Genomic DNA, 14,442 nt, shown 5'->3' with positions numbered 1-14,442 from the left:
GTATGACTGACTGACTGACTGAATAATAATAACAATAAACTTAGAAAGCGTTTTAGGAAATAACTGCAAAGCTGCCAATACAACTTGTACCCATGAAGTGCTACGTTATTAGCTAAGATATTAGTATTCAATGAGGATTATTCATTTTCTTGTGTGTAATTTCTACTGTCTTGTTAATGTGTTCTTGAATGTATGAAAAGTGCTACATAAATAAAACATATTGTGTCAAGTAAAGAAATGTTTTATGAAATGAATTGGATGTGATGGTCACTACATCAAGAGAAGGTTCCTGCCTTGTGTCAGATGCTGCTGGGAAAGACTGCAGCTCCTCACACCCTGAGCTGAGCAAGCAGAACCTGGATGGATGGAACAGCTTTCATTGATTTTTAAATATAAACTTTTTTTTACTACTATATTTGGCAGCATTAAAAACTTTCAGATATTAGTCTTTTTTTTTTTTTTTTTTTACAAAAACACACAAATCCCTAGCAATACGGACATCTTTCTTTATAAAACGTATGCAAACAATGACACTTTACAAAGGTCAGCTGAAGTGGGATCTGTAGTGACTGGTGTTTAACTTGAGATGTTCGTGTTTTGCATGTGTTTCATTTACATATAAAGTAATCAGTTGTACATTTTATTTGCATCAATAATAATACAAACTTTATTATTATTATTATTATTATTATTATTATTATTATTATTATCCATCCAGCCATTCTCTAACCTGCTATATCCTAACACAAGGTCACAGGGGTCTGCTGGAGCCAATCCCAGCCAACACAGGGCACAAGGCAGGAAACAAACCCCGGGCAGGGTGCCAGCCCACCACAGGGCACACACTCACACACCAAACACACACTAGAGACAATTTAGAATAACCAATGCACCTAACCTGCATGTCTTTGGACTGTGGGAGGAAACCCACGCAGACATGGGGAGAACATGCAAACTCCACGCAGGGAGGACCCGGGAAGCGAACCCAGGTCTCCTCACTGCGAGGTAGCAGCGCTACCCACTGCATCACCGGGCCCCGGTTATTATTATTATTATTATTATTATTATTATTATTATTATTATTATTATTATTATTATCATCCAACTAGCTTCAGAGAATATAACTCTTAAATGTAACAGTCCCATACTGGCACTTTACTGGGCTGTCTGGTTCTTTGTAAGACTCATTGCATCATAAAGAACCTTTTGATTCTGTGATGGATTCTTTGCATGTGACATTGGGCTTTGAAAAGCTTCCTAATATTTGGGCAAAACAGAAATCTTTAAGGTATAGTCGGCAGGATACTAGCAAATCAAAAATAACCTGAACTTAGCCTGTGTTACCGTATGCAGCAGGAGACTGTTTTAAAATCAGCTATTTCACAAATCTCTTGTCATCTGTGGTAATTTCTGGAGCCTGTTAAGGATTGGAGCATACAAAGTTTCTTTCTGGAATCTTCATATGGATGGGTGGTTGTTTTGGGAACCACAATTGCTTTACTTATGGCATCACTCGGAAGGATCACTTTGGCACCTTTATTTTAAGGACTGTACTATGACAAAAAACCTGACAAAGGAAATAATGTAATATTTTGAATGTATTTTCTCGGAATTCTCAACACACTTAATGTGAAGAACCTCAACACTGCAGGACAGACTGATTGTGAAGAAACTCATAAAACTTTTATCAGTTACAGCACTATGACAGCATATCAATATGGCTCTGAAATGTTAGTACCAAAATAAGCAAATATCCATTCCTTGGTGCAACATGTTAATATGATGCAATTTAATTGACATTCTTAAAATTCAGAGATTTGTTGTTGTTGTTGTTCCTGAACGAGACTCCAACACTGATAAATTTGAAAAACAGAGCAATCCTGGGGCAACCCTAATGACCACTTATTAAACAGAGCAAAGGCGGTACATATATTTATTAAATTATTACAGATATTTATTACATTTACGTTTACTTTTTTGCCTGACGCCCTTATCCAAGCTGACGTACATTTTGAGATGCACCCTGATGTACTTCTTCTGCATCGTTTATTCCAGTTGAAGTGACTTACTCAGGGTCACACATATTGTCAGTAGTAGTGAAATCTGAACACATAATTTTAGGATTTGAAGTCCACAGCCTTAACCACATGTAAACGTAATTGAAAATAGTTTTTATATACTACTATCTAATTTATGAGTCTGATTTTTCCAACACAAAGTAACTGGGGGCGATAACAACACCCGGATATGCCTTCCCGTATATCCATTGTCCGTTTTGCGCGTTCTGCTTTTGTCTACGAGGTGTTCATCTTATTTCCTTTTACTCACACCCTGAACATCTGTATATTGTGCCGACTGCTTTGTAAATTATGAGTGAGTGACGGACCCGTCCAGGGCGAGCTTTCCTTGGCTCCTGATGTTTCCCACGCGGGATGTGGCTGCCCAGTCTCTGCTTTTGAATCAGAAAACACAGGTATAGGTTTTATCGGTTTAATACTCTCCGTCAAGTCATCAACTAAAAAAATGGGCGCTGAAATCACAGCCGCATTCGAGTATCCATTATCAGGCCCACTTAATCCAATCCAAGGTCGAGGGAGTCACAGCCTACTGAAGTAGAAGCCGGCGAGGCAGGAACTAACCCTGGAGGAGATGCCCGGTCATTAAAGTGCATGCAGGGAATGTTTAAAGCTACCCTTCCTTTTGAGTACAATGAATGCAATTGTACTAATACAACATTGCATTGAAACTTATTCATACCTAATCGAGTTGGAACGAGGGAGAAAAATTACATGCAATATCTACACGCTCACCCACACGCGTTATATACCGTAGTAGTGGGGAAACACTTGACGAGCCTCCCAAGTGCGCACCCGTCTGTTTAATATCGCGCGGTCGCTTCCTCACTGTTGCATAATGTGCAATACAATGTAGGGGTTTAACTTATTTTCTTAATAAGTAATAAACGTATGGCGTATGAAGGTGCACACTCGGTTGTGCATATAGTTTCTCTTCTTTTTAAATGTAGTCTTCATTATTATGTTATGACCCGGCATCCTTGCATTGGAGAATTAAGCGGGTTTTGTTAGATTGGAAGATTAGCGCGTCAAGAGGCAGTTCTTGTCCAGGGTGCTGAAATGGTGGGACTTGCCACATCCTAGTCCAGGAGTAGAAGCCTATTAGGATTTCCGTTTAAATTTCGAATCGACTTCATCTAATACAATGTGGCGCGGTAATTATGAACTACGACGTGACATTCAATTTTTAATAACGCTGATTCATATAATTATAAAATGTGACGAACTGCCTCTACCTGCTTTACAGTTTAGACACTGCAGCCGTAAGATGGAATTGCTTATATTTTCCACACGCATTGTGTCAGAAGTATTTATGTGTTTTCTGCACTTATTTCATGATTGTGCGAGGTTCCTCGACGACAAGCACTTCTTAGACACATTTACTGGGTATCTTGAGTTTTGGTTTTGTACTGTTCTTTCGTATTTACCTGCACGTGCTTATAGAATTTGTCCCTCCCCTTTCTAAAACGTGAGCGTTAAACAAGTGACTATATTTTCTGCATGTCTCCCCTTTCTTTTTATTTAATTTACTGAAATGGTTACTTTGCGAAACCCTACTGGAAAAGCTGCTTTTGGTAACGCAAGCATTTTGAGGGGAACTGAGACAGGGTGCAAAATCGTGAAACAAGAAAGAAAGATAGATAGATAGATAGATAGATAGATAGATAGATAGATAGATAGATAGATAGATAGATAGATAGATAGATTTTCGTCTCCTTTTAATACTCAAAAATGTCAGCCACTTCATGCCCCCTTTTTTCAAAGCCAAGCATTAAAGCAATTTTTATTTGTAAATACGTGTATATTCACTCCTCTACAAATTGTTCTGATGACATGCGCAGCGCCAGGTTGAGTATTCCTGTATTTTATGACTGATTAGCTGATTATCCAATTGGCTTTAAACTAACTAATACTCTATTACATGCCGCAACTTAGTTTTTCCGTTAGTTTCGCAAAAGCGTGTCGACCTCGACATTCACAGAGTTTACGACTTCTTCGCTTTCTCCGACTTGGCAATTTAAACCTTGAACCAATATTTTCCACAAGCCCAGATATAATCAAGGCACTTACCTGCACGATACGGTGACCTCAATTTTAGTAGCAGGAACTGTAGAGTGAAGAGGGTCGAATTCCCCTATAGACGCCATTCTCCGCCTGTGATTCTTTAGGATATTCCCACACTTTTAAAATGTATTCTTTTCAAACAAAGTCTCTAAAGAAGCCACCCCTCTGTTTACAGAACAGTCGCTACTACGCGCCACGATACAGCAGATCGGAGTCTCTTTGACTTCATTTAAGAGGGCAAAACTCAGTTTTTTTTCCTTCCATATGACAGCCAGAAAGATGTGAAATCGGCACCGGGCTTTGACTCCGATCGGCGGCTCTCTCGCCTCCTTTAGCTTTTTCTTTTCCTTTCTAGACCATCTGCAGGTGGCAGCAGTGACTGTAGAAAATAAACATACAGGCGAAAGAGGTGTTTTGGTTCATTTCCCTTCCTTCAGATCCTCATACATAGTCTGATAAACATACCGAGAACGAGTTTTAATTAATGTAGCAAAATGCGTCAAAAAAAAAAAATAAATAAATAAAACAGGCGTTTTTACTTCTGCATTAAGTTAATTAACAGAAAAAAGGACCTGATCTTTTATAGTAGCATAGTAGTCAATTAATATATAGTGTGCATACACAGATATATATATATATATATATATATATATATATACATACACTCACCTAAGGGATTATTAGGAACACCACACTAGTACGGTGTTTGACGACCCGTGTTCGCCTTCAGAACTGCCTTAATTCTACGTGGCATTGATTCAACAAGGTGCTGAAAGCATTCTTTAGAAATGTTGGCCCATATTGATAGGATAGCATCTTGCAGTTGATGGAGATTTGTGGGATGCACATCCAGGGCACGAAGCTCCGTTCCACCACATCCCAAAGATGCTCTAATGGGTTGAGATCTGGTGACTGTGGGGGCCATTTTAGTACAGTGAACTCATTGTCATGTTCAAGAAACCAATTTGAAATGATTCGAGCTTTGTGACATGGTGCATTATCCTGCTGGAAGTAGCCATCAGAAGATGGGTACATGGTGGTCATGAAAGGATGGACATGGTCAGAAACAATGCTCAGGTAGCCCGTGGCATTTAAATGATGCCCAATTGGCACTAAGGGGCCAAGAAAACATCCCCCACACCATTACACCACCACCACCAGCCTGCACAGTGGTAACAAGGCATGATGGATCCATGTTCTCATTCTGTTTACACCAAATTCTGACTCTACCATTTGAATGTCTCAACAGAAATCGAGACTCATCAGACCAGGCAACATTTTTCCAGTCTTCAACTGTCCAATTTTGGTGAGCTCGTGCAAATTGTAGCCTCTTTTTCCTATTTGTAGTGGAGATGAGTGGTACCCGGTGGGGTCTTCTGCTATTGTAGTCCATCCGCCTCAAGGTTGTGCGTGTTGTGACTTCACAAATGCTTTGCTGCATACCTCGGTTTTAACGAGTGGTTATTTCAGTCAAAGTTGCTCTTCTATCAGCTTGAATCAGTCGGCCCATTCTCCTCTGACCTCTAGCATCAACAAGGCATTTTCGTCCACAGGACTGCCGCATACTGGATGTTTTTCCCTTTTCACACCATTCTTTGTAAACCCTAGAAATGGTTGTGCGTGAAAATCCCAGTAACTGAGCAGATTGTGAAATACTCAGACTGGCCCGTCTGGCACCAACAACCATGCCACGCTCAAAATTGCTTAAATCACCTTTCTTTGCCATTCTGACATTCAGTTAGGAGTTCAGGAGATTCTTGACCAGGACCACACCCCTAAATGCATTGAAGCAACTGCCATGTGATTGGTTGATTAGATAATTGCATTCATGAGAAATTGAACAGGTGTTCCTAATATTCCTTTGGGGGAGTGTATATATATATATATATATATATATATATATATTGTCAGGGATGCCAGGGGCTATGACCCGGCGGGGCGCCAGGAGGGACGGAAGAGGGTCAGAGCCCGCCTGGACCACGTGGGGTTCGCCTTCGGGTTGCTTTGGGAGCCACGGGTCAAGGGCTTGGAAGCTCTTCCCTGTAGGGGCCCGTGGCCACCGCCAGGAGGCGCCCCAATGCCTTGGGGATTTGTTTCCCCAGCACTCCTGCCACACCAGGAAGTGCTGGGGGGAAGACTTGGACGGTGCCCGGGGAGCAGCCGGGAGGACAGCCGACACTTCCGCCACGCTGGGGCGTGGCCAGAAGATTGCCGGAGCACCTGGGGCTCATCCGGTCCTCCATAAAAGGGCCGTCTCCCGTCATTCAGGGCTGGAGTCGGGTGGAGGTAGGACGAAGCTGTGGAGAGTGGAGGCGGCCCGAAGAAAGGCATTGTGGCCAGGACATTGGGAGTTTGGGGTTTGTGCACGTGATTAGGTCTTCGTGACCGATGAACTGGGGTCTTGGTGACCAAATAATTGTAAATAGTGTGTAAATAAACGTGTGGTGGTGTCAAAACAACATGTCCGCCTGTCTGTGCCCGGGTACCGTTCACATCTGGCGTAGTCGGCAGGATGCTCCGCCTGTTACAAGGCGGAGACCTGTACAAAAAAATATTGTTGTGGACGGCCCGGTGCAGCAGGGGACCCCACCCGTCCGCGGGTGCTGCGTGCACACAGCCCCGCGGGGTAAAGGAACCCCACGGACCGCCAGGGGTCCGCAGGAGGGCCGTTATTCCCTGAAGCGGGCGGGCGGCGTGCATTGGAAGAGTGCAGCGGTCTCCAACGAGCGCGCCGTTGCTGGAGGCGCCCGGGACGGCATGGCGTCCGGAGAGGCCACGCCGAGGACGTTTCCTCGGTTTGACGGGACCTGGGAGGTGAGTTCCCTGCCTATCGGCAGCCGGCCCTTGGGGGCCGGGCGTGTATTTTGTTTTCCAGGCAGGGACCTCCAGGATCCGCGTCCGTGGCGGGCGCATGCTGGTTTGCGGGGCTCCGGCAGCACAGCGGCAGCCGCGAGGGCTGCGAAGGAGACGCTGCAGCTCGAGAGGCGCTGGCAACAGCAAGGCTGCCGGCAAGCACGTCGCCGCCGCAGAAAGGGAGCCAAGATGGCCGCGGACCGGAAGTCCCTCCCCCTGACAGGCACGCGATTGGACGGTGTGTCTTGCGTGCCCGCCGATGACTGTAGAGAGGCGGGACCAGGGAATGTCCATCACGGGCAGGGGGGAGACCCGATTGGGCCGGAGGAGAAGGCCCACAGGAAGTGGCCGGCGCCGGAGGCCGACAGTCAGGTAGGCTCGCGTCGGTTAACTTCCTGTCTTTGCCGGCTGCTTTGGCGGAGCTGGAGCGTCCCTTCAGCCCGCCGGGCAGCGTGTGTTACAGGTGCTATGTGCCCTCCGGGCTGAGGTGCTGGTACTGGAGAGGAAGGCTGCGGCGCTGAGAACGTTCTATCGACGACGGACGGCGCGACGCTGGAATCTCCAGCGGAGAGGTACAGCGAGACGGTGAGTACAGCCGACTCCGTAAAGCATATGGGAGGGTCTGCTGAAAAGGCTGTGAAGACAATGAGCAGTTCCGAGTAAGCAGCCCTCCGACAGGAGGTGCGGCGCCGCGGACTGCATGCGCGGCGAGGGGGGAGTCCGAGAGGACGCTGAAGGGACACGGGCTGCTAAGTGCCCCGGGTCCTAGCGCCCGCCCGAGTCGGCTGCGGTCTTGCTCCGCACTATAGGGACGCAGACGGGACAGAGGCGCCTTTTATTCCATAAGGAGTCTCAAACCGTCATGGCGTCCCAGAGTGAAGGGAGGAATAATAGGCTGGGTGCCGATTCCTCCGATATGTTACGGACGCAGACGGGAAAGGGGCTCGTGTTGAGTAATACGGAGCCGCATATCGTCAAGGCGTCCGAAAGTAAAGGGAGGATTAAGAGGCTGGGTGCCGATTCCTCCGATAAGGTGAGACGCGTTGCTGGGTGCAGCGTGTGGCTGGCTGCCCTCTGGGAGAGCAGAGGGAATCCCTGAGGCCGGGGGAGAGAGAGCGGGCGGTGCCGACGACTCCATCGTCGAGAGGGACACGGAAGCCGCGGAGAGGGTGCCGATCAGGCAAGTGCTGGGGTGCCGGTTGGAGGGGGGAACGCTGCCCGTGCGTGGCACGAGCTGGGTGCTTTGGCAGCGGTTCTGCCCCTGTGTTCTTTTTTGTAGGGACGGACCCCGGGCGAGTTGAAGGAACCCTTCGTGGCGGAACAGCCCTCTGATGTCGGGCCGTCTGCAGAAGGATCTCTCTGTCGGTGCGCAGGTGCGCTCGCAGCTGGAGGAGCCAGCGGGGAACGAGTGGCTCAGAACAAAGGGGCGTGGAGGTCCCGGAGGGGGTGCCTACCGAGGAGGCCCCGGGGTGCCGGTAAAAGGGGGGAGCACAACCTGTGCGAGGCACAGGGATGCACCATGGGTTGGTGCGCAGATTGTGTCTCCGCCCCTGTCCCTGCTAGGAGTGCGGGGCCGGACCCCGGCTATCCTCGAGTGGGACCCGTTTCGGGGCTCTGCTGCCCTCGCGGGGCGGGTCGCTCTTACCCACGAGTGGTCTTCGCTGGCTGTGGGGCACTGTCAGGGATGCCAGGGGCTATGACCCGCCGGGGCGCCAGGAGGGACCGGAAGAGGGTCAGAGCCCGGCCTGGACCACGTGGGGTTCGCCTTCCGGGTTGCTTTGGGAGCCACGGGTCAAGGGCTTGGAAGCTCTTCCCTGTAGGGGCCCGTGGCCACCGCCAGGAGGCGCCCAATGCCTTGGGATTTGTTTCCCCAGCACTCCTGCCACACCAGGAAGTGCTGGGGAAGACTTTGGACGGTGCCCGGGGAGCAGCCGGGAGGACAGCCGACACTTCCGCCACGCTGGGGCGTGGCCAGAAGATTGCCGGGAGCACCTGGGGCTCATCCGGGTCCTCCATAAAAGGGGGCCGTCTCCCGTCATTCAGGGCTGGAGTCGGGTGGAGGTAGGACGAAGCTGTGGAGAGTGGAGGCGCCCGAAGAAAGGCATTGTGGCCAGGACATTGGGAGTTTGGGGTTTGTGCACGTGATTAGGTCTTCGTGACCGATGAACTGGGGTCTTGGTGACCAAATAATTGTAAATAGTGTGTAAATAAACGTGTGGTGGTGACAAAACAACATGTCCGCCTGTCTGTGCCCGGGTACCGTTCACAATATATATATACACGCACACAAACACACACACAAATATAAATATATATATATATATATATATATATATATATATATATATATAATATTTTCAGTATGCATATTTTATTTTAAAGGTGGCATAGGTGGACTGTCTTCCCAGTTAGGATTAATGGATTTATTGCAACCTCTTGCCATGCCAGGAGGATGGACAGCCTGAATGGTTCGGCATCCCAGATGGTTATTCTTCCCTTTCCCAGTCAGAAGGCCAATAAATCAAAACATCTAATATACTAAGTGCAAGACTTCTGCACCTTGGTTTATAATTTAAGGAAGCTGTTTATTTGTATGTATGTATGTATTTATTTATTTACTTATTTATTTATGTATGTATGCATATATGCATGTATGCATGTTTTCACATTAATCTTCCACTAAATTCTAAGAGCAGATGAAGGGAACCTTAATGAAACAGCAACTGCAAAAATGAATACCTTTTAAAACTTGTTTCATTGACAAGATCATTTAGAGTCCAGTGTTATGGTATTAACTAGGTGTTCTACCTGGCTTCATCCAGAAAAGTGATAAAGTGTATGTTGCACATGTAAAATTGAACATATATATATATATATATATATATATATATATATATATATATATATATATATATATATATATATATATAATAGATTAGATAGATAGACAGATAGATAGATGTGAAAGGCACTATATGATAGATAAATAGATAGATGTGAAAGGCACTATATGATAGATAGATAGATAGATAGATAGATAGATAGATAGATAGATAGATAGATAGATAGATAGATAGATAGATAGATAGATAGATAGATGTATTTGCTTATGACCTCCTCACTATGGCAGAATGACAGACGTGTATTTTTTGTATTACTTTCAATCATATGCTTCTGAGCTTATTAAGCCCATGCAAAAATTTTTTGTGAAATTAACTGTAAGACTTAGAGAAATACTGTACCAAAGAACAATTAGTTGAACAGGAATGGTAATGATCTCAATAGTTCAGTAATAACAGTGAAATGTTTCAGGGTGTGTAGCACACAGCTCAGTCGCTGCAGGGTGACATATACTGTATATGAGTGTTAAGCAGCACAGCAGCCCCCTAATCCCTAAGAAGCACTCCTGGCAGATCCTCCCTCACTCCCAACATCTTAAATACTTTTCTTACTCCATCTCAAGCACAGATCTCATCACAGATGGGTCTTCTGCTCATTTATTATTTGACCTATAGACAAAAACTGAATACAGCCTTTATTTATTTTTTCATCATAAAATGAATATTTAGAAAACAGAGAAAGGATTTTTGATACAGCCCTCCATTAACGAGGTATTGAGCAGCAAACATAAAAATCTTTGTTATCAGCATTTACAAAATCTCAGTAATTATTGTAGTCAACATAAGAAGCTAGAATTAATGTTGCTTTATTTTGCAATTATTTCTAATTCTTTAAAAGTAAAAATTGCATTTGCATAACATTATGTTCCGAAGATATTGAGGTTAAAAGACACATAAGTCCAGCAAAAATGGCAACTTTGAGTGAAGTTATTTTAGTTTTCATTTTTTTACAGATACTTACATGTATAATATGTAACATTTTCTTAGCCTAAATTCAAAGTTATGTTACATTGGAAATAACTGCAAAGTTTTGTAGAAATAGTTTCTGTGGTTTACATAGTATGCTCAAACAGACAGGCAGACAGAAATTCCATTTTATTTATATTATATATATATATATATACTGTAAATAAATATATATAACAGCAAGAATAATAGTAAGAAGAAGATTAAGATATAAGAAAGGACAAAGAGATTCTAAATAAATGATCTGCCATTCTTTCCAAGCAATTTCAATAAGGCACACTACTGCCCTGCTGCTGCCATCTTGTGGATATGTAGTGCTATTAATTTAGTATTATTTTAGCTGATAGTTGTAACTGGTTGATGAGCAAATTTTGCCAAAGTGTTATTCACAGCAAATGTGCTGCGTTCACCCTTGTTCATAAAAGTACTTACTGATTATTTGACCAGTCTTAGAGAACTTTTTCCCCAGTCCCCCATAATGCTTTGCAAGGCCAGTACAACATCCCCCAGAGGTGTAACAGCCAACATTGGGTGGGACCAGCTGGGTATTTAATGCTGGTCATTTGCATTACAGACTCCATGGGACTTAGTTAGTGGTAGAACAGATAAGTAAATAATGCAGGTTATCAAAATTTTATTTTTATGAAACTAGGGGGCTCTGCCCCCTGCTCACTTCACTCTCCAACCCCCAGCCCAGCCACTTCACAGCTCTGCCGGTCGCATTTGGGTATGCAGATGTACAATTTAAACCGATTGTTGTTTTCATGGGAACTGTTACGTATGTATAATAGAACTATTTTGCATTACAGTGAGTAATTAACCATAGTAAAAAATAGTCAAACGTCATAAATTGAAAGAAAACGTATTTGCTTTTGTATTTACGTCATTTTTATTAAGTTCAAAATAGGCCAATTGTTATTACTGTAGTATTATTTTTTTCACCACCTGTAAAGCTTGTTGTGCTTCTTTGCCTTCTTTAAACTGATTCATATTCTGACCTGGTAAACGAACTGGTAATAATTCAACAGAATGACTTCAATCGTGCATTGGCAATTCCTTTAAAGACCACCTGCTTTCCATTGCACTGACGTACCGAATATCTAATGTGGACTGGGACCCGGACACAGACAGACGGACAGCATAGTTCCACCACACACCGTTTATTTACAATACTATCTATTATTTACAAGTTTAATGTGCACACAAACCCTAGTGCCTCTCGCACCGATTCCCCAAAGTCCAGGCCACACTCTCAGTCACTGTGCCTCCCGTCCTCTCCCGAGCTCTGTTTTCTTCCACCCGACATCCACTAATGACTTGAGGGAGGCGGCCCCTTAAGTAGGAACCCGGATGGGCTCCAGCTACTTCCCGGCACTCCCCCTTGGACACACCCCTGTGTGGCGGAAGTGCCGGCTGTGCACCAGGAAGCCATCCGGGTGTCTCCTGTCTTCTTCCCCCCCCAGCACTTCCTGGTGTGGCGGAAGTGCTGGGCTCCAGGGTTCCTCAGGCACCGGGGCACCGCCTGGCGGTGGCCACAGGTCCCTACAGGGTTGGGCCTACAAGCCCCCCACATAACCAGGGCGGACGCCCCCTCACGGTCTGGAGGAGGCACAAGCCCTCCTCTGGTCCTCCTGGGCGTCGGACCACACTAAATATGCTTGAACTTCGCCCTGAGACTTTCGATAAAGTTATGCATACTCTATCGTGCCCTTCATGAATGTACTTATAGGTGTACTTAATGCTCATAACCGATGCACAATACTCGACATTAATATGAGCATCGAATCATTTGAGCAAATACGGGTTATATGGTACAATCATTAAATTATCGATCATCACAATTTTAACAACAAAGTGTGTTGTTCATGCTGATTATCTCTGCGTCGATAATTAGGAAAGCCAGCCTTACTCATATCTGTTGAATTAACGAAAGCTTTAGGACATTTCTTTAAACACGTTTTTTCTTTTGAGTCCCAACATGCTGAATATTTAATGACTTTGTACCATAATTCAGGATAGCTTTCTCTGTTTGGAGTTTCAGCACAGACAAAGTGAATCGACATCATCAACAATCATTGCATGTAATTTCTACAAACTTCACTAGTAATACCTTTAAATCAAATCAAATCAAATTTTATTTGTCACATATGATTATACACTGTACAATATGGAGAAAAATGCTTAGTTGCTAAACTCTAAAACTGTATATTAGAAAGACAAATATAAAAAGACGATAAAAAATAAATATGCAACTCTATAAATATCAATACACATCAACATATATAATGGCAACAATAGTCTGCATAATATAGATATTGTAATGTGTATATTGTCACATACTGTACGTACGCATACGGGACAACTTAAGGGCTCCAGTGACTGTAATTCTACCACCGGTCCAGGGGTTGGCATTCTTTCTTAATGCCCTTTTTCTTCCTCCCTCTACTGACCATGTGATTGACAGCTATAATACCACTGACCTCATTTCCGGTGCCCAGTCACCTGCCATCTTAGTCAGTTCTGTTGTGAACTTGTGCTTGTAAAGACATCTCTGCAATCATTGCATGTTTTTCCAAATCCATTTATACAGGGTGACCAGGCTGGTAGCACAACTCTTTATCGTTGTCTTGTCATTCTCGATTTTATATATACTCTGTAAGCTCCCCAGACGGAGCCCAGGTTCAGTACAACACACGTTTATTTCAGTGAAGAAACACTTTTGTCTCATTCCCCACTGCACAGCACAGTACAAACAAGTACCAACAGACAGTTCCTTTCTTTTTGTTGTCTCTTTCTCTCTCTGTTTTCCTTCTGCCTCCACCCCTCCTGGCAAGCTTTTGTCCTCCACCTTCCAACTCTGGCTCCCTGAATGGAGTGAGATGATCCCCTTTATAGAACACCCAGAAGTGCTTCAGGTGTTCCATAATCTGCTTCCAGCTGCACTTCCAGGTGTGGCAGCAGCCCTACAGAGGAGAGCTCAAGCAATCTCCATGTGCCCCCTGGTGGTGGCCATTGGCCCCAGAAAGGCTGAGCTTATATGCTCCAAACCCATGGGCCTGTAACAAGCCAGGGTAACTGCCCTCTGTCTTTCAGGGGGAGGTACTGCCCCATGCAAGCTCCTTCTGTTACGAAGGCATTCCAGGCAGGTAAGAAACACATACACATATACATACTGTATACAGTATATATATATATATATATATATATATATATATATATATATATTGTGGAGGACTGCCGGCTTCGTGCCCCGGCCCTCACCCCCAGGCCACCAGGAGGACCTCTCCCGACAGCAGGATCATGCCCTGAGTTCCAGCAGGGCCTTATGGTCTATGTAGTGTTTTTACACAGCCCTGCTGGATACCTTGGGGACCACCAGGAGTCGCTGTAGGGGGGCTCATGGGCTCTTGTGTGCCCTATAACCCGGGAGTATGTCACGGTCACGTGACGGGAAGGAACGACGTGCTCCCGGGTTGAAGTAAAGGACTGATTGCCCTGACCCGGAAGGAATAAGGAACTGTGGACTGTTGGGACAGGAACATCTCCGGGTCAGGGGCTATAAAAGGGCGGTGCCTCAGTCCAGA

General features: G+C 44.9%; 1 protein-coding gene across 2 annotated transcripts in view; it reads right to left on the bottom strand.

Moving 5' to 3' along the window:
• Positions 1-4,444, bottom strand: part of cpne9 (copine family member IX) — a 672,011-nt gene extending 667,567 nt beyond the window's left edge. For both annotated transcript variants that reach the window (XR_005635832.1, XM_039771535.1), the window contains exon 1: positions 4,146-4,444. Coding sequence is in view for 1 of the 2 variants with exons in the window: in XM_039771535.1 (XP_039627469.1) it covers positions 4,146-4,222 (77 nt within the window). In the remaining variant the exon portion in view is untranslated. The remainder of the gene's footprint in view (positions 1-4,145) is intronic.
• Between the last annotated feature and the right edge of the window lie 9,998 nt (positions 4,445-14,442).

The sequence above is a fragment of the Polypterus senegalus genome, chromosome 12 (genome assembly GCF_016835505.1).
Source record: "Polypterus senegalus isolate Bchr_013 chromosome 12, ASM1683550v1, whole genome shotgun sequence".
Classification (NCBI taxonomy): Eukaryota; Metazoa; Chordata; class Cladistia; order Polypteriformes; family Polypteridae; genus Polypterus; species Polypterus senegalus.
This window is presented reverse-complemented; position numbering and strand designations above follow the sequence as displayed.